Source organism: Lepisosteus platostomus, chromosome 13 (assembly GCF_059453375.1).
Source record: "Lepisosteus platostomus isolate fLepPlt1 chromosome 13, fLepPlt1.hap1, whole genome shotgun sequence".
NCBI classification, from domain to species: domain Eukaryota; kingdom Metazoa; phylum Chordata; class Actinopteri; order Semionotiformes; family Lepisosteidae; genus Lepisosteus; species Lepisosteus platostomus.
This window is the reverse complement of record NC_142623.1, coordinates 772,187-796,217: the sequence shown is the minus strand read 5'-3', so window position 1 is coordinate 796,217 and position 24,031 is coordinate 772,187. Positions and strand designations below refer to the sequence as shown.

At 52.6% G+C, this 24,031-nt stretch overlaps 1 protein-coding gene across 4 annotated transcripts; it reads left to right on the top strand.

The window, feature by feature from the left end:
* Positions 1-797: 797 nt before the first annotated feature.
* Positions 798-22,744, top strand: nfyc (nuclear transcription factor Y, gamma). 4 transcript variants are annotated; one of them, XM_088602442.1, is made up of 11 exons: positions 7,903-8,096; positions 13,519-13,628; positions 14,526-14,597; positions 15,032-15,145; positions 17,022-17,117; positions 18,052-18,228; positions 19,794-19,871; positions 21,483-21,641; positions 21,798-21,905; positions 22,092-22,151; positions 22,297-22,744. In XM_088602442.1, exons 2-11 carry the CDS (start codon positions 13,527-13,529, stop codon positions 22,417-22,419), a joined length of 1,089 nt encoding a protein of 362 aa, XP_088458568.1. In that variant the 5' UTR covers positions 7,903-8,096; positions 13,519-13,526; the 3' UTR covers positions 22,420-22,744. The 4 variants fall into 4 exon arrangements, with proteins under 4 accessions (XP_088458565.1, XP_088458566.1, XP_088458567.1 ...); XM_088602439.1 differs by lacking the exons at positions 7,903-8,096; positions 19,794-19,871 and adding an exon at positions 798-913; XM_088602440.1 differs by lacking the exons at positions 7,903-8,096; positions 19,794-19,871 and adding an exon at positions 6,625-7,048.
* Positions 22,745-24,031: the final 1,287 nt, after the last annotated feature.

Below are 24,031 nucleotides of genomic sequence, written 5' to 3'. Positions count from 1 at the left end.
TGCCAGGTGATCCTGCTAGATGTGTGTGTTGTAGCCCAAGAAGAGCTCTTTCAGCCTGCTGGCTGTGCAGAGGGGAACGGGTGATGTTCCTGACGAGGAGCCCCTGACAACGAGTCAATTAGACCTGACTGGGAGCTGTGCTGGATCAGCAGCTACAGCACTTCACACCAGCTGCTCCAGCGCAGTTTACCTCCAGTCGCTGATTGTGATCGATGTGAATTAAAGAAGCTATTTGTCAAGGGAAGATGACTTTTCACTCAAACTATCTCTTCATTGAGGTTGGGTTTCTACACAATTGACAGGCAGCAACAATAGGCTGAACCAGGTTAACTGTTTGTGTCTCACCTGAAGGAGATTTAATAATATATTTGAGGCTGCCCGTATCCGGCGGTGATAGTGCTTTGGTTTACATGTTCTCAGCGTCTGTCCTACTACGCCGGACAGGATCGTTTTGTTTTAGCGTTGCAGCGCCGCCTAGTGTTGAATATCGAGCAAAACATTTCAAATCTCCTAATTTCGAGTGGTACGATAGTACTGGAAAATTATGAAATTGCTAGCTTTTTAAGAAGGCATATTAAAACGACATATCAATCTCACAATTTTAATAAGTTGCTATCTTTTTTGTGAAATAGAATTCTGTTTTTACGTACAAAACGTTAGGGTAACAGCAATGGCGGCGTTTATCCTGTTGTGCCGTAACCCATCATGGCGGCTGCCTTCAGGCTTTCTCTCACGTGACGGCTATTCGCAGGTCTGATTGGTTAACTCCAACGGGGTCGTGCCCAGCTTCCGCTCGAGGGGAGAAGTCGTCAGAGCGCTCGCTGCGCGGCCATCTTGTTTCCCATCGCCGTTAAAATAAAATAAATAATAGGCAGAGCTGGACTTCAGCGCGAAATTCTGAAAAAAGCAGCCGGTGAGTAGGACAGTGGCACTGATTATGGTTGTTTTCGAGAAAGATGAATGGGTTTCTGGGGTTGTGGGATTTATTGCGGGGGTTATTTGAAGCGCCGAGACACTCTCCGCTGTTGTTGATTGTTTCTCAGATGAACAGAGGCGCCATTTCCCTCCGCGCTCTCTGAGGCGCTTATTGGTGGCAACGCTTTACGGAGCGGATAGGCATTGGTGAAACTGCGTCACTGTGCCCGCCATTTTGGCTCCGGGGTGCGCTTCTCTGGCACGGAGTGGCCTTTTCCATGGCGGAGCCGGAATGACGTCCGTTTCACAGGCGCCTCAACCCTAGAAACCTTGATTGGTGGAATCGGGTCCGAGGTTTGATTGGTCTGAGGGACATATCCAAACTTAATCTTTATTGGTTAGAGCCGCTTTCCACAGGTTTTGCGAGCGTTTTTAGGGAAAGTCGCCTTTGATAGCCGAGCGGCGCGTTTTTTGCGCGGCTCTGGTGCCGGGGGTCCCTCGTCGCTTGTCCCTTTCCCCCGCCGGGGCGTCCTCGCCTGCCGCGGGCAAAGAGCTTCACAAAACCCACACGCCCGGTGCAGGTTCGGGAAGTCTGAGACGGGCCGGGACGCGCAGGCCCGGCTGAGCTGGCGATCAAGTCAGCCGTGACCCCGTCCAGCCGAGCCGGGCGCTTTTCTGCCGCTCAGCGGTGTCGGGCGATGGGTGACCAGATCTGTAGAAACTGATTCCTGCCGCCTGTCCTCCCCTGCGCCTGGAGGATGCAGATCTTCCCCGCCGCCCGTTTCCCCGGACAGTGACGTAGCGCCCAGTCCCGGCGTGTGGTCACCTCTGTCCGGCGCGTCCCACCCGGGCGCTCCTGGTGCGGTCTGGCGCCGGCACACCTCGGGGTGCTGCTGACAGATGGAGACTGCCTCAGCGTGGGGCTCGTCTCCCACAATCCACAAAGCATGAGCCTGGTCCGGCCGGCTCCCCCGCAGGCATGAGCCGTGCTGCTCCTGTCGCTCCCCCGGCCCTGTGCTGGCTGGGAACACGCAGCACAAGGCCTTTCCTCCGAGACGGAGAGGATCGGCACAGGCGGCAGAGCACAGTGTTTCTGCGGCGTCTGAAAACGCACCGAGAGGGCATTCTGTCCAAACGTGGGCCGTCCAGTGCCACAGCTGTGCAGGGAGCGATGATGTGTTAGAATACAGTGTGATCCACAGGAGGAAGCGTCAGGCTGATTGAGATTTTCTCGCCAGTGTGCTCGCAGCCTGGGGTCTTTGGCGGGCTGATGTGTGGAGTTGTGTGGAGTCTGCCTGTCCGACCCTGTGTGGTTACTGCTGCTGGCTTGTTTCTGGTCTTCGCTGGGGTGCAGCCTGGCGGGCGCCCCACTTCTCTCCCTCCTGCTGCTGCTGTGCTCGAGCTCCACTTTCCCTGCTCTTCCCCCGACAGGCTTGAGGTGGGAGCCAGGAAAAGTGAACCTGTTTTTTAAAGAAATCCATCTGCGGTGCCGCCCTCCTTTGTCAGCCTTATAAAGAGAAAAGAGCGAAACAAGTTAATTGTGGGTTTCTTGCCCGTGGGTACCAGTTGGGAAGCCATCTGTTTCTGCTCACTGTAGCAAGGGGTCAGGCGAGGGCTCTGCTGTCGCCACTGTTTTGGCGCAGCGAAGAGAGACTGTCTGCAGCAGAAGGAGCCGTCACGCACTTTCTGCAGGGTCTGCGTCTCAAAGACGGGCCCCTGTGGGTGTTTCCGCCCTCCTCGTGGGGTGCGGCGCTGTGAGTTCGCCGCGGGAGACCAGACACGAGACCGGGCAGAGCTGGGCTGCAGGGGCACACGTGCTCGCGCGCGGCGTCGGCCGAGGTCCCGCCCGTGCTCGGGGCGCCCCGGGCGCTGGCGAGCAGGAGGGGTGCGCTGGATCGGCTCGTGGCGTCCTCGGCTTGCCACGCGGGTGCAGCCGTGGGGAGCGAGAGCCGTGTCGCGCCCTGTCGGTGGCTGGCCGGCCCTCTGGGCACCCACGAGCTTGGGCAAGGGTACGCTGAGGTCCAGTGTCCACCATCCTCCTGGCCCTCCTGCTGCCCGCTGAGCTGAACCGAGGCTGGTACAGGAGAGACAACGGCATTGGCGAGTGCATTTCGCTCCACAATGAAAGTTCAGTTTACACAGTCGTGATGCGAACTGGAGGTTTTAAACGCACAGCAGGTGACATTTCCAGGCACGCGCAGCACCATGTTCTGCGATTCAGGAGGAGGCAATGAAGTGTCCCCTGACGTGATGCGGCCTTATGAAATTGTAAAGAAGCAGGCCTTAGACCAAACGTATTGCTCTTGACTTCAAAACCGTTTTGATAACAAATAATCCTTTTATTAACTCTGCATGCGGATGACGTTGGAACATTTCTGCAGTGGAATGTCTGCTGCATGAGCTGTACTTATTTGCTCGTATATTGTGTTACATTAGTCATATTCGTCATTACAGCAGCCAGCGTCTCGGTTCTCACAAACTCTCCTCTTGCCCTGACAGGACCTACAGTCCTTTCGCCAAGTTCACAATTTTTGTGCTTAATTCTGAGTTTGTAAAATTTTGTGATACCATCAATTAATTTATTTTGTTACGGAGATTTAATAACCGGCCTGAGAAATTGAGACTGCAGCTCCTCTTTAACTGTGTTTGTGCTGCCTTATTAATCCGAGTGCTGTGGGGTAGCAGGTCACTCGACCTCTGTGTGATCTCTGCAGGATAGCAGAGGGGTAGAGTTGTAAAGTTTTATAAGCAGGCTGGTTATCTTAGTCTGCCACTCTTGAAGGTTTGTAAAGTTTTATGGACTGTAATGCTTTTTGTTAGGGCAGAAAGGAGACCAGAGCTTGCAGTGATTTATTGTGTTTCTGTTATATGTGTGTTTGGTGGAGCTGACGTTCCTGTATCGCTCTGCAGAAGGTATTTCAGGCTCAGGTCAGGTCATGTGATTGCGTAAGTGCCTGCGCAGGAGCCGCTCCTCGCTGTACTCCCAGAGCTCGCTGGTCAAGGCACAGCCTCCTCTCGATGAGGCCACAGGGTCCTAAGAGGACCCGCGTTAAGCTTCCTGCACTGTCAGAGCGCTTGGGCTCCGTTTATCAGCAGTTTGGGTATGGGATGTCTTAATGTCCCAGTGAAACGCAGGCCATGTGTGATACACGTTTGCGTTGTGCATTTAAGTCAAGGCTGCGCTGGTTCTTGGTTTTGGCCCGTGCCCTGTTCCTTGCAGTAGTTCAGTCCTCTGGATTAAATCTCATTGCAGTGCTGGTGTTTAAAAGCTGTTTCTTCTCTGATATACCGGTGCCACTGAGGGTTCTCCACCCATGCCCTTCTTGTGTAATTAAGTGATGTTCTGACATCTCCCAGAGATCCAGGTGTGTAGAACCAAGGCCTTCTGGTCCTTCTACCAACAATTAAAACAGTACTCGGACTAAACTTATTTTTAGTATTGATGAAAGCAGAGCACCACAGAACCATCTGCCTGTAAAGTGTGATGAATGAAGGCTGCTCCCATTGAAATGAGTTTGTAATGCAATTATTTTTGTGCTGGGCTGTGCTTCTTGGGCCCTCTCATTGAATTAGAGCAGTGCAGCAATGTCTTACATCACACAGGTAGAGCTGAGTTGGTTTATGTTTCAATATCGCATGGGAGAGTGACCTTGTGCTGCGTCCCTGAAACTCACACTGTACTCTCGCCCACTGCAAACGTTAATAATTCCACAGGCAGCCCGAGCCTGGACTGGTGTGGCTGAGTGGATGTGTTTTCTGTACGGTTATTGAGTCCACTGCCTGCCTCTGAACCCGCGAGCTGCGTTCCAAAGACGGGGACAGATATTTCTCGCCTCTCTTGTCTTCCTCTCTCCCGTGTGGTGTTTGCTGTGGGAAGTTTAATTTGGTTTCTGAAGGCCTTTTGGCACAGTAGGGATTCGCTGTAATGCAGGAGTGAGCCAGGAGGAACTCCTGCATCATCGTGCAAAGTCATTCCATGTGCCCCCTGCGCCAGGAGTGCGATGCCCCCCCCCCCCCACCAGGATGGTCGGCCTCTGCTGGCCCCTGTCTGGCGCACCCGTTAGCGTCGCAGCCGCCTGGAGTGAACTGTCAGCGCATAATGCGGGGGCCAGCGATAGGGCCCCCTTCCTCCACTAGCCCGGGTGCCTGCCCAGCCCAGCGTACCCCCTCTTGGCCAGCTTGGTCTTCCTCCTGCTCTCTGTGCTCTCCCCACCTCAGCCAGGGGCCACACGCCGTCGCTCTCCGCGGCCTCTGCTCCAGCCGTCGGCGCCCTGTAACTCCGGTTCTCCGAGATGCTCTGTGGCGCTCCTGGCAGCTTGGCCCCCCCCCCCGCCCCCCGCCCCCCGCCCCCCGCCCCGCGCGCTGGATAAGCTCGACCTTCCCGCCCTTGCGAAGCTCCTTCCTGTCCCGCGGCTCATCTGGGAAGGAGTGCTGAGCCTGAGCGCGAGACGGCCGTGTGCTGAGGGGCAGTCTTGAGTGGGGAAATAACAGGATGTCCAACAGCGGCCTGAATCGTACACCTGGAGCTAGTTCAGGTCCGCCGCCTTCTCACCTGCTGCTGGCTGCCCTGGCTGGAGGAACTGGGAACGCTCCCTGGCTCCGGGCCGCCTTGCCGCCTGGACGAACGTGCCGCGGGGTCGCTGGCGAAGGAGGCGCAGGGGCTGCTCGCCCGTCCCCGGCGCTGGACTCCGGGGAAAGCTGCTCCACTGTGGTTTCATCGACCTGCCGCCCCGCCCGCTCGTCCGGACTTTCCCACCCCAGCTGGCTTCGCGCTGAGCCGCCTCGGGCAGGAGCCCGGGCGATACTGCCGATTCTTCCCCTTTCAGCACTTTCCCGGCCTCCTGGAGACGCTCATCCCAAAAATTAATTAAGTGCGGAACGTTCTTGAGTTGTTTGCACTTTGTGTTTAAATCGCTCAATTCAAGAGAACATTTTATTTCCTGCTTGCTGGGGAAGTTACTGGTAAAGCCAGAGGCCTCAGGGACATGAAAGTGCAGTTTAACAGTAAAGGAATGAACATCCCTTTTCCAAGTCCGGGTCTGCAGGTCTGTGTCGTGTGAGGGAGGATCTGTGCGCACATGAAACGCCGGTCAGTGTCTGAGCGACAGCGCGTGTTGCAGTGCGAGCCAGTTCCCACGTCGGATAGAGCCTTCTCTCTTTAAATCATGGGGCTGCTGCGGGCTGCCTGAGACGGACATCACCGGCAACCAGTCACGCGAGGTTGAGCCGTGTGCGTCGGCAGTCCGGCAGCCAATCGGAAGCATAGTGGGGCGGGCTTCGGAAAGACATTTAGTTTGACATTGTAAATAATAGGGGAACTGTTGTCAGAAATGTTCCAGATTTCCTGTCTTTGAAAACAGGCGTGTGTAAGCTTAGTGGTAAGCAGTGAAGTGGAGTTCTTCATTCTCCACAATCAAGCTCTTTTTGATTATTTAATTTCCTGATCTCGTCTCCCTTTTTTTTTTTTCCCTTTTCCTCTTTTCTTCCCCTGACCCCTATCTTACAGCTCAAGGTAACTTAAAACAGGAAGTTGGCTGCTGGTGAAAGGGGGTTGGGTGGAGAAGGAGGAGGAGGGAGGTGCCAGAATGACTGTCAGGCATTGCAGCCAACGGAGGGGGAGGGCTCTGTTGTCTGATTGGGCCTTGATGGTCTGGGAGGGGAAGCTGAGGTTGGGAGGCAGGGCTGGGGTATCAAGTAGCACGCTAGATTGATTACTTTTGAATGTTAAAGGGAGAGAAGGCAGAAGAGATCTTGTCTGGAGTCTGTGCTGTACTTCTCTGCTACTGTTTCTGTTTTTTTCTTTGCTCGTCTTCTGAGAAACAGGGGTCAAGTGAAAGACATGCAGATTATGAGCCTTGATTTCTTTTGTCAGGGGGAACGGGGGCTCTGTAGAGGAGTTGTAGGGGAGGCAGGAGACGAGGGGAGTGCGAGGGGGGGTTGTGTGCAGGGAGGGGGGGGTGATTGCTCGGCTGCAGGCTTCTCGTTCCAAGCGGCTTGCTCGCTGCTTTATTCTGCCTTTTGTTCGTTCCTGGATGGGGCCTTGGGAAGCCTGCCTCCTGCTTTCTCGCTCTCAGCCCAAGGAGACCGTGTCAATGTGCTCCCAGCGCAGGCAGCAGCCCCAGCAGGACGGCCGGTAAGTTTGCACTGCGGCCCAGAGACGGCAGCTGATGCAGTTCTGGGTACGAAATATCCAACGTGAAAGAAGATGTATGTTTGTGATTTTTTTTCTTCTTTTTTCTTTCCTTAAGCGGTAGTTAATTTCTCTTGCACTTCTCTCCCGTACGGATATAGAACACCTTTTAATCCGTAACTCTCCTCTCCCTTACATTCCAGTTTGCTCGCTCAGTTTGTGGGTTTTGTTTGCTTGAGTTTTTTTTTACAGAAGAGAACTGACCTGTCAGTTCGAGCTGCTGGTGTCCTTGTTTCTTGACCAAACTGGGCTATCGCAAATCTGACAGCACACACGGAATGAAAGACATGAATGGTTTAGATGTGTGCGTCCTGTAGCTTGTCTGGGATTGCCATGATTAAATTAACTTTGTGTTTGCATCTTTTATTATAGTCAGTGCAGTAAAAGAAAATGTCAAAACGAGGTGCTGAAGTATTGATTGACCACACACTGGGGAAACTTCAATATTTTATTTTTTTCTCCTGAGTGGACAGAGTTGAGTCCTGGCACTGAAGCACATAATTCTGGTTTGTGTTGTTGCAGCACTGGTGTTGGAGAAAGCTCCCTCTCACTGTTGCACAGTTCACTCACCTTTTTGCCATTGTGCTCAGACAAAGAGGCCTCAAGAGTAAATTGTTTTCTTGCTTTTATCTTTGGGTGGGTGGGGGTGTCGGTTATCCTGCGAGTTTGACAGTGACAGAGTGAGGAATTTGAGATGGGTGTGCAGTCAGTTAGCCAGTGCGATAAAACTCGCTCCCAGCTCGTGATGCGGAGGGGTCACGACTGTTTGTGAACCACGCTTGACAAACTGCAGGGTCTGGAGCAGGACGGGCGCTGGGGCTGTTCCTGTCCCGGGTGCCTCTCCCGGCTTCGGCTCCCAGAGCTTCCTCAGCTGCTGGAAGTTCACCTCTTGTGTCAGTACAGCAGCGACAATATGGAGTCGGAGCACAGAGGAGGACGGCAAGCCGCCTAAAAATAGCCAGGCGCTGTGTGCTGCCGGTGCACGGAGCTGGTCAGTGGAGCTCAGGGGAAGTTTTGCATGTTATTTGAATGTCCTATTCAGCTGTGCGTAGTACTGTAGTGTGGTTAGAATAGTGGAACTGGGATGGCTGTTTGTTGGCTATTTTTGGCTTCCATGTTCGATTGTGAAATGAAACCCTTTCTGTAGTGTTTGGCTGAGACTTAAAAAAAAAAAAAGAAAAAAAAGCCCAGACCAGGAGTGTAGGGAAATAGTCAAGTTTTCGGTCCTGCTGTCCTTTTGCGGGGCCTTTGTTTTAAAGTCCTAAGTGGTGTTTGTTGTGCTTGCCGTGATCTTTCTCGAGCCGGAGGTGTGAAGGTCACTGGAATGTTAAGGGTTCTGCAGGCGGCCGGTGGTGAGCGAGAGGGAGCAGGTCCTGCGACTGTCCCTCCTCCCCCTGAGGGCCGGCCAGCAGGTGAGCTTAGGAGGAGACATCCGCTGCCTCGCTGTGATGTTGTGATATGGCCTGTGTGTGTATCTTGGGGTTTCACAGAGCAGTCTGGGGATTACTGGGGGGCCGGTAGGTGCTGCAGCGAAAGTTGGGAAAAAGCCAGGCCTCTCCTTTCCCCTCCCTCCCTCTCTCCAGTACTAATGAGTGACCTTGAGAGATCGCAACTGCTTCCTGGAGTTCCAGGGGTAAGCAGAACCAAGGGCAGCGTTTGCTGTTGAGATCCCAGCACAGTTGCACTTGAGCGTAAACGGATGAAGGTAGTGGAGGGATGGGGGCGTCTCAGGTGACTTTGCAACACTGCTGAACAGGAGAGACCAGCACATGTCGGATCCCAGGTTTAGATCATTGAGCTCATTTGAAGTTGGCAATTTTAGTGCATCCACTAGGTCAGTTTGCGTTTGTGCTTGTTCTTCTCCCACGTGGCTTGGTTTGTTAGACCCTTCGCTGCCGTGCCCAGATGAGTTATTTCTGTGGGGTGACTGGGATTGAGCCACCATAATGTGGTATCTTTTTTGTTTAATCCAGTTCTTATGTAAGCTTTCAATGTATAGAGTAGTTTGTTCAAGGTAAAGCACTTCTGTTTTTTTCAAAAAGAAGAATTCAGGTCGTGCTTTGCAACTCGTCTTGGAATTATGGGGTAGAAATTGAAGTTTGGATCACAGCACCGTCACCCTTGAATGCCCTTCGTCAGCTGGCATGGTGCCACCTGCTTCTTAACTAAAAACATAATTATTCTGGAGATACACATCTGCCTGGAATGCTTTGGCTTTCTGCAGCAAAGAGTCCTCCCATTTTCTTACAAGGCCCTGGCTGAGTGTGGACCTCTCTGCCCCTCGCAGAGGAAGGTGAGGAAGTGCAGGCAGTGGAGAGCTGGACTGAGGGGGTCATCTTCACGAGGGGTGGAGGTCCCCTTCAGTGGGGCGATGCTTTGGCTGGAGCAACAACCGACTGAGGGGAAGGCAGGGAGAGAGGATACCTCCCACCCCCACCTGGCCTACATGCGCACACACCGTCCCCTTTCCACAGTTCAAGGGAAAGTTGGAGTTTCTTTTCCAAAGCCAGGCTTGCGGTCACTAGTCCTAGTTTGTTTTTTTTAATCTTGCTGGCAATCAAACTTTAAAGGAACCAGCGTTTTGTTTTTAATGTCGATTAACTGTACATATTACCAAGTCAGGCCGATCGAAATCGGAGTCCTATTTTTGACCACGTGCCTGGAAGAGCCAGGTTTTCGGTGAAAGCGCTCTTGTGTGATCGTGGCGTGCAGAGAGACCCAGGAGTTCCTCTTCCAGGCTCTGGGTTTCTGCCTGGGCTGTCATCAAGTGCTGTGATCCTTCAAGGTGAGGGTTTTCAAAGCAGCGGCCCACCTGTGCCCCCCCTGCTGCAGTAATTACCGTGGTGCCTGGTCCCTCCGTCAGGACTAGAGGTGCCGCTGTGTCGCTCAGTCGTGTGACCGGCACACTGTGTCCTGGTGCACAGTGTCTCCTGCACGCTCACCTGGGGACCACGCAGGGCCCCTCGGGTGCTGCTCCTCCTCTCGCAGGTTTTTTTACATCCCTGATGGACTCGGGGTTGTGGGAAGAGAACATGCAGCCTGACTGTTTCTTTCAGGGAAGAGAGCTGCATCTCTCAGGCTTGAAGACGGGAGATTTTTGCCCCAGTGACTCTTTCCCTCAAGCTCTCCCGGTGAGCCTTCTTCAGTCCCCGGAGGAGTTGCAGAGCTGCCGTCACTGCAGCAGCAGTTGTTGCGGCCCTGTGTGAGGCGATTGCCGTTAAGCGGACAGAATGATCTTTTTCTTACCGTGTCATGATCGTTGACAGATGTAGCTTGGTCGAGTCAGGCGGGAGACCCCTTGTGCCGAGCCAGGCAGAGGAAGCAGCCTGTTGTCGTACGGCAAGCTGGCCGTATGCCTGCGTGTGCCCGTGACCTGCGGAGTCTTTGAGTCTCGGGGAGGGTTGGTTACAAAGGATTCAGGGCATGTCCAGGTCTGCCCCAGGGTGCCCTCACATGTGACGCAACAAAATCGCCTGGGCCTGCACGCCGGTGTGTTGGGCCTCACACGCAGTGCTGCCCGCGCTGGGGAATGAGGAGCGTTGCACACCGGCTCTCGCTGTGTGTGAAGTTCACAGCTGGTGGCCAATGACCTGCCAATTGCAAATCCAAATGCCGAGTGTAGAAGGTGGAAGATGGTCGTAGGCAAAAAAGAAGCTGCTGTCGAGAACCTGGGCTGGACTTTGAGTCTTCAGGTGCTCATTTCGCTGTTGATCCAGGGGCGGCTCGCTCGGTTGGACTTGACTGTTCCCTTGGGGGTTTTTAAAACTCCTATCATGTCCCCTTGAAGTGACACTTGAGGTCGTTTTTCTGTCAGTAGGCTGCATCCCATTTAGACCTTGAATCATCCCAGTCGCTGTTCTTCATAGCTTCTTCCAGGACGGTAGAGTACGTTTTGTGAGACTGACAGTCCTGGTCTCTTGTCTCTTTGTGGACATTCGTTTGTCCAGCAGGCCTTGTTGGTGTCCCTAAACTATCAGCAGCTTCAGACGTCTGCAGGAGGCTTAAACTGGTCAAGCTTGGACTGAGCTGAGCTTGTGGAACCCTCTGCCTGTGGTCTGATCGTGGTTGATGGAGAAAGACTTGAGACCTGCAAGGGTTTGTAAGGAATCTCTGTACAGAGACCGGGGGAGGCACAGAAACGGCGCAGGTTCCTTTGCTGTTCCCCAGCTCTTGGAGACACTCCCAGTTTAAGAGGAAAGAGAGCAGGAAGTCGTCTGGGCTTTAAGTGATAATTTTAATCTCCACAGGAAACGGTCAAGTCGCCACTCAGGGCAGCAGCTCGTGTGTGTCTGTGTCTCATTTGTTTTCCTCTTCCTCCACCTCCTCTTTCATCATGTCCCCTCTCGGTAGCGGCAGAAATCACAGCATCGCGTCGGCCTCATTGGACTGGTAATTAGACAGATTGTTTTTTAATGTTGCTCGCTGAATCATTTAATTATCGGCCTTATCTTTGGCACACAAACCTGAGCACGCGCCCGCATGGGAGCTGCGCGGCTTTGACAAGGTGCCGTCTTGACGCTTGCGAGTCAAGGCTGCTCGAAAGCCATTTGTCAGTCAAGCAGCCAGCCTGTACTCTTCTATCGCGCCTGTGCTGCCTCAAGCTGCTTAGGCTTCCCTAGTCAAGTTTAAGATGTTGGTGAAAATATAAGAGTGTACATTCATGTAAAATTTTAACGCACTGCTGTTTTTGAAAAGAAACTAACCTTGTGCAGTGAATAATGTTTAATTCCACATTATTCTTGTGATTCGGGACCTTGGATATTTAGCGAAGAGCTATATTTAACTGCTGTCATTTTGACTGGGGTCAGGCTCATTATGGAAAACCTGGGAAATTCCAGGCTGCGTCCCCAGCCATGGAGCCTTCGCGGAAGTGAATCCAGTGTTTTGTAAGCATAACTTGAGGAAGATTGTTTTAATCCATCACCATTCGAATGGGGCTGCTGGTACGGTGGGCCGTGTCGATCTGGAGCGGTCAGGATGGGTGTTCAGTGACTGATTGCGCTGTGCAGTTTGAGAACTGTGGCTGGGAGGGCCAGCGACAGCACAGCGCTACGTTGTGGAAAACGCCTAGAAGCCGTAGGGATAGCGTTCCTGGAGGGAACTGGGGAGAGGAAAGGTCTGTGCTGTTCACTTCCTGGGTTTTCCGTTCTTTTCCCATGCCCTCGCTGCCTCGGCAGCACAAGGGCGCGAGTCGGAATGGCACACAGGGAGTCCCAAAAAAGGCAGAAGCCCCACAGTTGGAGTCTGACGGGGACTTCGCTCTGGTGGTTGTGCTTGCTGAACCGGAGGGTGACACTTGACACTGCTCTTCCAGGCTTCAACTGCCGGCGATTAACAGACACAGAACACATGGTGTAATCCAGCAGGCTGCTGCTCCATGTTCTTCTGACTTGTCGGGCGTCTGTGTAGCACAGTATAGAAATCTTCACTTGATTTGAGAATCATTCACTTGGAAATGATAAATCCCCAGTATATGACTGTTAAGCAGTAATGTGAGACTGGTACAGAAGCTTTCTCGTATATCAAATAAAAATCAGTCTTCATCTCCCTTTTAAGCGTGGTCATGGTTTTTGCTCCATGTGCAGATTGAGAGGAGTGTGATTCCTGCCCTGCTGTGCACTCTTTATCAGTCAAGCGCCTCTCTTCTTGGCACAGCTATCTTTGTAGAGATGACACTCCCCCTGTAATTCAAACTTCTGGGTTTTTTGCAAGTAAAACTCCACAAAGAAAGAGCTCTGCGGGCGCCTGCTGCAGCCGCAAGCTCAGACACGTCCGTGAGTAGCGAATGCAGAATTTCTTGCGCGCTGTAGTAACTTGAGTGGGACTCCGCTTCAAGGAATCGGATATGGTTTTTAAGGGTTTTTATTTTAACTGGAAAATATAGGACCATGGAAGAAAGTTTTGGTTTTCAGGTAAAATTTAAAGCAAAACCATGAGGATTTTTGACAAGCGACCTTCTGTCCTGGTGTTTAACAAGGGGTTTCCAAGATCCCCTGCCTTCGGGCCTAGAAAGCGGAAATATTCTGGCCTTTTAAGGGTAGTGTAGGTGGGTCTCGGCATGCTTGCGCTGGCGCGGGGTGAGGGGTTGGTCTTGCACACAGTCAGGTATGCTCAGCCTGTGCTAGTTAATTCCGGGCTGATGAAAGAGGAGGGAAGAATGGCACGGCTGTAGTGGCCGCAGTCAGGAATGCACAGCGGTGCTTGTAAATTTAGTGCTGACTGCTGGCTGCAGTACTGTATCTGGATTACTCCCAGGGATTTGTTTTTATTGTGGTTCATAACACTCATTACTGCTTTTTCATCCTTAATCGTTCTTCCTCCTCTTCATTTCTGACCCTCTCTCTTTCTTTTCTCCTTCTCCTGTTCTCTCTCCTGCCCTCCACACTCCTGCTCCGTCTCTCTCCTCCCTCCAGGAGCCAGGATGTCTGCGGAGAGTGGGTTTGGAGCAGCTGGCAGCGACGCCCAGCAGAGCCTCCAGTCCTTCTGGCCGCGGGTGATGGAGGAGATCCGGAATCTCACAGTGGTGCGTAGCTGCCCCAGCGGATATCGCACCTTCCCTGCGTCTCTGCTCCCTCTTTCTGGTGGGGGGTCTGTAAACCTGGAGAGGGTTTTGTACAAAGGGAGCTCTGTTTTCACCCCTGACCCCGAAGTAGTAGTGTTGCAGTCTGGGGCAGGACCATGCCTTGAGTCAGCAAGCCTCCCTTCTGCTCTGTGCACTGTGCCTGGTCAGTCTGCTCCTGCTCCTCGTTTCCCTCTTTAATCCCTGATGAGCAGGCCAGCCACCCCCCCAGTCTGTGTACGGAGATTCTTGGGGCAGCAGTGAACGCAGTCCCTACATTTATTAGTGAATTAAACTCTTATAAGATCTTATTTAAATCTGAAAAAATATTAAATCCATTGTTTCTGTGATGCTTTCAGTTTGTTTTCCTGTAATGCAGGAAAAAAGATGTCTTCTGCAGGCTGCCGCCCAATCTTGGGAGATTCTGGCTGTACTTTAAAAAAAAGGCTTTATAACACGGAGGGTGATCTTATACAGCCTATTTTTTTTACAAAGCTCTGCACCCTTCGTGGCTGTACTCTGGCAATAGGCCATACTGTAAGCATGAAGAACACTAGTGTCCCCCAGTATTCCCCCTCTTCACTGTACCTGACTAACTGGACTGCACACTGAGGGATCCTTCCAGACGCCTGTCCGCCCCTCTCCTCCTCTGTCTTCCTGTCCAGCCCAGGCCTCTCTCAGTTCATCGAACCGGTTATGGTTTTAAACATTGGAGGTCATTATGATCTTCAGTCCCTGACGGTCGAGCCCTAGGACTCCCCTGGGTCAGCCGGTTCAGTGGTAAAGATGTCGAAATGCCCGAGTAAGCAGCGGTTCTGGGTGATGGCAGAGGTCACCAGCGCTGCTTCCCTTGCCTTTCAGAAGGATTTCCGGGTACAGGAGCTCCCCCTGGCTCGCATCAAGAAGATCATGAAGCTGGATGAGGATGTGAAGGTAGGAGCCTGGAGGAGCCTGTGGGCCTTGCTCCCTGTGTTTTTCTTCCTTTGGCTGTAGACCATGAGTTCCATTTCAACCAGTCTGCCTTATTTCCCATCGCAAGCAGTTGAAACCCTTTGTAGTTTCTCCCAGTTCCTCACAGTTCCCCTCTTCAGGAACATGATGCACTTCACAGCGAGCAGGCTTCTGCCTGGAGCCTGAAATCCCATCATTGCATAGTCTACCCAGTGTTTTTTTTTCTAATCTGGTTACCTTGTTGCGGTAAAGAACTTTGTCACGTCCCACAAAGTGATGAGCGGATTTTCTTGTGTTGGTTTAGCATTCCAGAATTTCTTTCCTTTTGTGACTGGAATGCATACTGGCTGCAGGGAAGTTGGCTTGTGTCAAGGTTACAGGCTCTTTAGGGCTCTCCGGCCTCTGTCTGTGTGCAGATGATCAGCGCCGAGGCCCCAGTGTTGTTCGCCAAAGCGGCTCAGATCTTCATCACGGAGCTGACCCTGCGGGCGTGGATCCACACCGAGGACAACAAGCGCAGGACACTGCAGGTAAACTGCACCTCGCGTGGGCCCCTGGCTGGGGGGGTTGCACCCATCGCGCACCGGCCGCCAGTTCCGCCGTGCCTGGAGAAGCACCGTCCTGGACAGCTCAGGGAGCTTGAGTCGAGGGCTGGAGCTCTGCACTCTGCATAAGAACCTGTCTTGTTTGGCAGTTAACTAGCCAATGGGATCTCCTGCAGTGGCTTCTGGAAGGCATTTACTCACGTAGTTGGGAGACTTGTTCCACTCTCTCCCCACAACCTGCAGGGTGAGGACGTTCCTCCTGTTCCTGGTCTTAAATGCAGTTTCTGGGTGTGTCGTGGTCCATTCTGAAGAAGTCGGCTGGGTTGACTGTCGGGGCCTTCGAGTATTTTGAATAGGCCACTTCACATTCACCTGTGAAATGGGGACACAAACGGAAATTAAGCAGAGGGTTCAGGCAGCTAACCTCTGGGGTTCAGTCAGTTGGCACTAATTCACCCAAGCACTTGTGTGAGGGGGGTCTGGAACACAATGTTGAAGCTCAGTTCCTGGGAACAACCTGTCAGTGGGATTTCAGCTAGATAAACTCTCAAGGTCTGGCTGGGCGCTCATCCTCCAATCAGGAAGCTGCAAACAACTGAACAAGCAAGATGAGCCTAACAGCCTGGCTCTTGCATATGCAACAGTACGATGGCATCTAATGCGTCAGATTTTTCTTTTTTTAACTGGCTTGATCAGTATGGAGATTTCCCTCGTGAGGGTCTTATAAAAAAACCAGCTCCATTCTGTTGTACACATCAAAACATTACCAAAGCTTGTTGCACGCCCAAAGCCATAAATAAATAATTGTTAGAAACAGATCCTGGGCCCTGGAGGCTAGTCTGTGGGTGTATTTGTCCATCTTCAGTCTTCCACTGTTCAGACCTGTGGTGGTAGTTGAGAACAGGCTACCTTATCTATGATTTCTGGGGGGGATGGGGGAGTCCTGGGAGAAGGGATCACTTTTAATGCGCCATTCCCCCCCCCCCCCCCCAAAAATCCAGGCCAGCTCTCGGACTGTGGGGGTATTTGATGGACGGGATGGGGCTTTCTTGAAAGCTTGCGGCCGAGTTCAAAAGGCTCCGGCTTGCTGGCTGAAGAACGGGGGATTGCATTTGCGGTCATCAGCATTGTTTTCATCTTGCCGAGCGTGAGCATAGGTCCTCGGGGTGGCTGGGGGGCCCTGCGCGGTTTGACGGGCTGCCGTGCTGGGAGCAGTGCAGTCTGTTGGAGGTGGCGCTGTCTGCTTTGCCTAGAGGTTAGCCTGTGCCTGAGGCCAGTGTTTAAATCTGTGTGGACCTGCAGGGGGCAAAGTGCTCCTTAAACAGACCCCCGCAAGAAACCCGCCTTGACCTCTGTCCCGTCGGCGCGGCTCGTTTTCACGCACCCCCCCCCCGGTCTCAATTCCTGTTCGGTTCGGCGCCAGGCCCGGCCCGTCCCTGCCTGCTGCGGTTCGGACCGGGGCAGCGGGGGAAGGAGTGGGGCGGGGCGGCCGCGATGGGGGCAGGGGCCGCGCCTCCTCGTCAGCGGAGCAGCTGCGAAGGCGGCCCGTGGTCACCCAGCGTTATTCATGCTTCTAAATATAAAAGCATGGGCTGTGTATTTGGGGATGACAATGGGGAGTCTTTAGATGAAATATCCTGTGGAAAATACCACGCGGGACGAGGGGTTTCTATTTTGAGCGCGCTGGTGCCGGCACGAGCCTGATGCAGCCCGGTGTCGGCTGAGATGCGGCGCCCTCGAGGCTCTGCCTGTGTTTTGCTCGTTTGATTTTGTTCTCGTGCCCTCGCTTGTTTTGTTTTTAACCCCCCTCCCTTGTCAAGAGCCATTTCAAACCAGTTTCTTTTTGTGACTGGCTCTGCAGAGGAACGACATCGCGATGGCCATCACCAAGTTCGACCAGTTCGACTTCCTGATTGACATTGTTCCCCGAGACGAGCTCAAGCCCCCCAAACGGCAGGTACGAGATAATAATCGCTCGGCCGTATTCCAGCATTTCGGTCCTGTCCAGGGAGGGAATGAAGACTTTTGTGTGTGGGGGGGGGGGAATTGAAAAAACCCTCACAAAGATAGTGTAGGTGCACAGGGTCGAGAGTGGAAATTGAACAAGAGGAAGTTGAGTCTCTTCCGCCTTCGTGAGCAAGTTCTCTGACCTCTGTGGTAGTGAGGAGGCTGATCTTGTCTCTGACAGCTGGGGGCGCTGTAAACATCCTTGACTGGAAGCTGTGTGGAGACCGGATGGGCTTTCAGTCGGATGTTTGCAGCGGCCGGCTGCCACTTTGCCCACGAGCCTTGTTGTGAAGTTTCCGTCGGGGGGTCTTGAATTTTTCCCGGGGGCTCCCCGGCTGAGAGGGGCTGAGAGAGCCGGGCGTGAGCCGTGGCCAGGGCTGTGTGTAAGGGGTGTAAACATCCTACACTCTCAGCTGTGACAACAGGGAGCTGGGAGAGGGGTGTTTACGCTCTTTGCCACAGAAGGCGGTGCAGCTGCAGGGCCAGAGGGTGAGGTCTTCACTTCCGGTCCCGCCGGGTCACGGGAGCGCAGGCGGCACAGGGACCAGGAGGCCTGGGGGTGGCTTTGTATCGATCCGGTACGGTCGCTAAGAGCCCAGCTGGCGAGAACAGACGCGCTTGCGTCTCTCCGGGACCAGGATCAGGCGTGAGGATCGCTGCTGTAGCCTTAAGGAGCTCCAGCCGGGCGCTGCACGTCCAGGACTGCGGAGTGTGTGGTCAGCTTCCTTCGTGGTTTCGCAAGGCGGTGCTTGATCGTAGCTCTCTGTATCTTTTAACATGTATTTGTTTGTTGTGTGTCGCCTTCCAGTGTTGAAATGCCGTATTTGAGCTGCCTCTGACTTCTGCTCGTGTTGTGTGTGTGTGTGTGCCTGTCTCTTGCACAGGAGGAAGTCCGCCAGTCAGTGGCGCCGGCGGAGCCCGTGCAGTATTACTTCACTCTGGCGCAGCAGCCGGGGCCGGTGCAGGTCCAGGGGCAGCAGCAGGGACAGCAGGCCGCGGCCCCGGCCACCACCGCGCTGCAGCCTGGCCAGATCATCATCGCCCAGCCGCAGCAGGGCCAGGTGAGGCTCGGGGGAGCCCCACCCCCCCGGGGCTGAGAACTCGGCTCGGGGTTCACTACGACACCCTGCAGACCTCTGTGGTTGTGGCCCCATTCAGACAGACCTTGGCCTGTTTAATTAGGTTGGAGTTTACCCCTAGGGGGTCTCCCTTCAGCAGTGCAGCTAGGCTGCTGAAGCAGCACATTGCAAAAAGGTTTGAGGTTCCTGGGCCTTGTGTTGCTGCTTGACCACCCTGCAGGGTCCGCGCTGTGACATAAGAACTTCTATCACTAAGGCAGAACCTACGCCATTTTGCCGCCACCAGCCCCGAGACCAACCTGTAACCCGTGATGTATAGAAGAAGTGCTGAATTTATCCAGTGTTACTTATCCTGGGTCCAGTAAGTCAGGTCATGACCCCTTTGTGTTCCATGTGCACAGCGTGACAATGACTTCTGCAGCACCACTTCTGTCTCTCCATCATGGGTTCGCTTCAGTGCTGGTGGCGGTGGTAGAAGTGACCAGGCTGTGCCCCCTGTCTCGTGTGTTGCTGAGGGCCCTTGGTATCTGTTAAGTTGTGCTTCAGGTTGATAACTGAATCACTCCAGTACTTCAGTGCAGATTTCTCCTCCTCATTAGCCATACTTACTGCTTACACCTCATGTCCACGCAGGACTGGCCATTGTGTGTCATTCATTGCTCTGTTTTTCTGCGCTTAATTTATCAAGAAGCAGCCAGTAAGGGGTGAATACTCCAGTGTGCTTGTGCTTAGATTTGCCGTTGGTCAGTTCTGGGCCAGGCCACACTTCTCTCTTCTGTGTACTTGTCAGAAGCTGGAAACACTTCCAGTGAATATAGAGGTGTCTTCTCGACAGGTTGTCATTACAGCAAAGTCCTTATAGAACTTCAGTGCTCTGCTGATTCTATTTTTAAGTAGTGTATGGGTGGATTTTTAAATTTGATAATTGAAAGTGAATGTTGCTTTATGGTGAAGTGATAGAATAGAGGTTTCCTCTGGCTGCTCTGTTTTCCTCCCACAGTCCCAAGACATATTGGTACGTTAATTAGTTTGTGGGAGGATTGGCCCTGGTGTGTTTGTCTGTGTGCCCTGCAGTGGCTAGTGTCCTGTCCAGGGTGTATCCAGCCTGGCTCCCATTGCTTGCTGAGATAGGCTCTGCCTCCCCCACAATCCTGGATTGGGAGAAGCGGTTAGGAAATGGATGATATAGTAGAAATCTGTATTTTCAGACCTGGATCGAAATGTTCGGTTTCAGCAGAGTTCTCATGTCAAGAAGCTAAGCAAGGCTGGGCCCAACAAGTGCGGGGATGGGGTTGTGTCCCTCGAGGGAAAGCCATGCTGCTGGTGAGCCAGCAGGTGGCGCTCTTGTCTCTGGACCAGAGTTTCCAAGCCAGTGCCCCAGTATGGTGGGCCTGTCCTCCAGGTGAGCTGTAAAACGGAGCTCCTGACTGGTTATTAAACAACCCAGGATCATGTTTGTAAGAGTAGGGGTGTTACTCTGGCGTCCTGGTGAAATTTAACTCGGTGCTTATACAGTATGTCCTCCCTGAATCTCCCTCTTAATTCAGCTGGTGAAGCCGTTTCCCACCCCTCCCTCTACCCTGCTGTGTTGGGGGGCTGCAGGTGTAGAAGAGGCACTTCTAGCGGTAGGTGGGTTGGGTCCCCTCCTAATCCCTATTTTGCTGCAGTTGAAAATTCTGTAATGCCCTGCAAATATATAAAGCACCGAAATTGTTCTCTTTGTAGTGAAATAAAAAGATAGACATTTTCTAGTGCCTTTTGCTTCTGTGTTTTTCGAACTTGCTGTACAATTAATGTCTGTTTGTACAGCTGAAATCGGTAGCAATTCAGTCCAACTTTCTGCATCTCAACTGCTTGCCCTTGCGGGGAGATTGAGCTGAGGTCTCTGGTACGGAACGTGAAGACCACTTCAGCTGCAGCGTGCGAGGTGAAGGCTGGAGGCTCTCGCGCAGCCGTGCTGTAACAGTGCGTTCGTGTGCATACATGTCTTCTGCCCTTCTCGCTTGCTCTTGCAGTAAAGCTCTCTCCTGCCGGAGTGCCGTTTGTAGGTGTAACAAGAAGCCACTGTGCAGCAGCTGTACAAGGGCAGGTTGCATAGTTGAAGAGCAGAGCCTCCCCCATCATGGTACTGATCTCGGGGTGGGGGGAAAGGTGCAGGAGAGGAAGAGGAGGAGTTTGGACGCTGCGGGGCCTAATGCAACTGTGACAAAACGCCAAGCCTAAAACCAGTAAACGCAGCAGTATCTGGGCTAGCCTGGCCATGTTCACCATGCTTATAACAAAGCTGTGGACGTGCTGCTGTTTTTAGATGGCGTCCAATTTTGACATGTCTGGGCTCTACAGAATACAGGAGTGCAGCACATGTAACTGCTGCCTTTTGACCTTGGAGATTGTATTTAGTTGGCAGCAGCTCTGCTGGTTCTGCTGGGTCATGTCAGGACTGCAGTGGGACCCCTCCCACCAAGAGACAGCTCGATTGTCTCAGTGCTGTTAGTGGTTGACCAGCAGGTGACTGTCTCTGGGCCAGAGCTTCCTGACCTATGCCCAAGCAAGTTGTTGACAGGCAGGCACTGTGCTGTCCACACTGTGGATGTTCGAGATCCCAGGACGCCCTACATAACGTTAAGAGAGCAGACATCAGGCGTCTGAGCCCAGATCTTGTAGAAGTTAACCTGACCAACATCCGACTGCTGTCATTAGAAATTCTGCCCCACCCACACTCTCTCCACAGATATCTCAGGAGAGCTTCCTAGTAGATAAAGGTGTATATATTAACCATTTAGTGGTATGAAGTATTTCAAGTCTAGCACTTGTACAACATCCTGTCGGTAAGTAATGCTGGAAAGTTGCAAATACTTTGGATTACGTTCAGCTACCATGTTGGCTGTGAATGTTGAACGTCGGGGCTAAATTGACATTTTAATTGGAAGTCTTTCATACTCCAAATGAACTTTGCTCTGTTAGTGCATAGTGACTGTTAATGTAAGGTTTGCGCCTCAGAAGGTCTTCTTTTCCCAGACTTTATTTGTTTACACTCACAGCTGTCTGAAATCGTGCTTCCTTTGCTGTGTCACTGTCAGTCATCTCAAAATATGTAATACTCAGTACAGATCATTTTGCTAAATCCTGGCAGGGAATGTTGACGCTGCAGTTGCTGGTTCGGGGAGGTGGGGGGAGTGGCGGTGAGAAGTGGTGCATTCCTCTTTACGGTTTTTATTTTTGCTTCTCTGTCCTAGAGTGCACCTGTGACGATGCAGGTCGGGGAAGGGCAGCAAGTGCAGATCGTGCAGGCAGCTGCGCAGGGGCAGACGCAGGCAGCGCAGCCGGCAGCAGGGCAGACCATGCAAGTCATGCAGCAGATCATCACCAACACTGGGGAGATACAGCAGATACCAGTGAGTTTGAGACTCCATATTGATGCCGGTTGTAAAAGTTACAAGCCAGATGACGACGTATTTTGGTTTGTCTTTTTTTTTTTTGCCGAAGTGATTTCTGAGTGACTTCTGCTGAAATGTGTGGCTTTGTCTCCCCCTTGTGGTGGCTCTGTGCAGGTGCAGCTGAACACCGGCCAGCTCCAGTATATCCGGCTGGCTCAGCCCGTCTCCGGGACCCAGGTGGTGCAGGGGCAGATCCAGACTCTAACCACAAACACTCAGCAGGTACCGCGTCTCTCAACTGCTTTCTGAGCCAGCAGTATCCTTCCTTAAGATGTGAGAAGGCACATGTGGCTTGGCTGGTGAATCGTGCGTAGCAACTCTCACAGTGTAACAGCTGCCGTGAGAGGAGTGTAAGTCCAAGTGTCTAAGAGCACAACGTAACGTTTCTCCTGTTCTTCCTGCGTGTAGATATCGCAGACGGAGGTGCAGCAGGGACAGCAGCAGTTCAACCAGTTCACAGACGGCCAGGTGAGACAGATGGCCTTTGCTCTAGCTTTTGCTTTCCTGTTTATTCCTTTTTCGTGCGTAAAAAGTTTTTTTTCGCGCGTGTTTCCCGCACTGCCCGCGTGGCGGGGCCCTAACGCCGCTGTTGTTGCGCGTCCTGTGTTTCCAGCAGCTCTATCAGATCCAGCAGGTGACCATGCCGGCAGGGCAGGAGCTGGCCCAGCCCATGTTCATCCAGTCCACCAGCCAGAGTGCGGACGGCCAGGTCACCACGCAGGTCACTGCGGACTGAGACCCCCAGGGCCCCCCCAGGTGCACCAGGAACTCGCAATAACACACTGGTCCAGAAACAGAGCTGCGCCTCTCCCTCCCGCCCCCCCTGTCTTCCGCCCTCCCCGAGCTCTCCGACTTTGGTGAAGTCTGCTGCGCGTGAGTGTGTGTGTGTGTGAGAGAGTGCAACTTCTGTGCCAAAGCCCCCTCTGGACACGTTCGCTGAGGGCAGAGAGGATCCAGCTTTGGGGAGCTAAACATATAAAACATCACAATTTCAACTTTTGTTTCATCTGAAAGATCTTCTTGAGCGCTGGAACTGTCTTTTTTTCCTGTTTTTTTTTTTTTACATAAAAACAATACAGTGAGTGGTACTTGTCCCAGTGTCATTTGCTGCCTTCAGGAGCAGCTGGTTGTGTTGTATTAAAGGGAATACGAAGGGTTTTGAGAACTCGGAATCCTGTTAAGCTGAAGGTGAAGAGCAAGATAAGGAGTCCTGTTCTGAATTTGACCTTATCCCTCTACGTTTCTCCTGGGCTCAGCCTGCCTGCCTCCCAGCTGTGATGGGTGTTGTCGTGTGTTGCGTGGTTTAAGTGGCCCATTTCGCCCTGTAGTTTCTAAGCCCCTTCCACTCTGCCTGACGTTGCCTGAGACTGGGAGTCGGAGACCAGGGACTCTCCAGGATGAAGAGAACAACTCGTTTGGGCTTTTTGTAAGCTTACGTCATCAAAGCCCATCCTGGTGCTGACAAATCCCAGTGCTGGTGCTTGGATCAGGCAGAGATTAATGGACTTGAAACACCCCCCCCACCCTGCTTCGGAGTTAGTGCCAGTAAATTGAATTAAATCTTTATTTCTGATTCTTTGCGAAATGCTGTAGGAAGCTTAGTGTCATCTTAGTGTCTGTGGCAGTGTTTCTGTTGCAGATGTGTGTGTGTGTATATATATATACCTCTGTTTTCAGTGTCTCTTGAACCTTGTCTTTGGCTGTTGTAAAAAGAGGTTAGTCCTTAGTGTCAAAGACCCTGTCAGACAATGTAAGGGGCTCTGGGGTTCAGTGGCAGTCCTGAGCTTTACAACCACAGGAGAAGGGTCTTGTTTCAGCTTCTGTTTGGTTTGTAAGCAGCAGTTCTTTGTGGTCCCTGACTGGGTGGTAAAAGTTCATTCTAACAAATCTTTCAGAATTATTGTTATTGCAACTGTTGCTGTTTAAAAGCAGCAGTATAAAACAGGGACTCATGAGAGGCATCCTAGGAAAACTTCATGACATGACGAGGTTGGTAGGAAAATGTACTGAACTGGAAGCTCTGCATTTCAAGCGTTCTTTCGTTTTCTTTGTTTTAGCTGAAGAAGCACTATTTGATAGCGACCTTTGTAAAATGTGGACATACGTGAAACCTGATGCTGGCAAAAAAAAAGAGGAATTGGAAATTGTATCTGTGGCCCTGCTGGGAACCTTTGTGATGTTTGTGATCTGGTGATGTGCTGTGACGTCTGCGTGCAGGACTGGGAGAGGGCTGGCAATGCGTGCCGACCCCTGTGCCCTACGGGGTGTCCAGGGCTGTGCCGGGGCTCCTGGTGGGCAGTGCGTCTGGGCTGTGAAGTAGTGTGTGCGTGTGTGAGGAAGACGGGGAA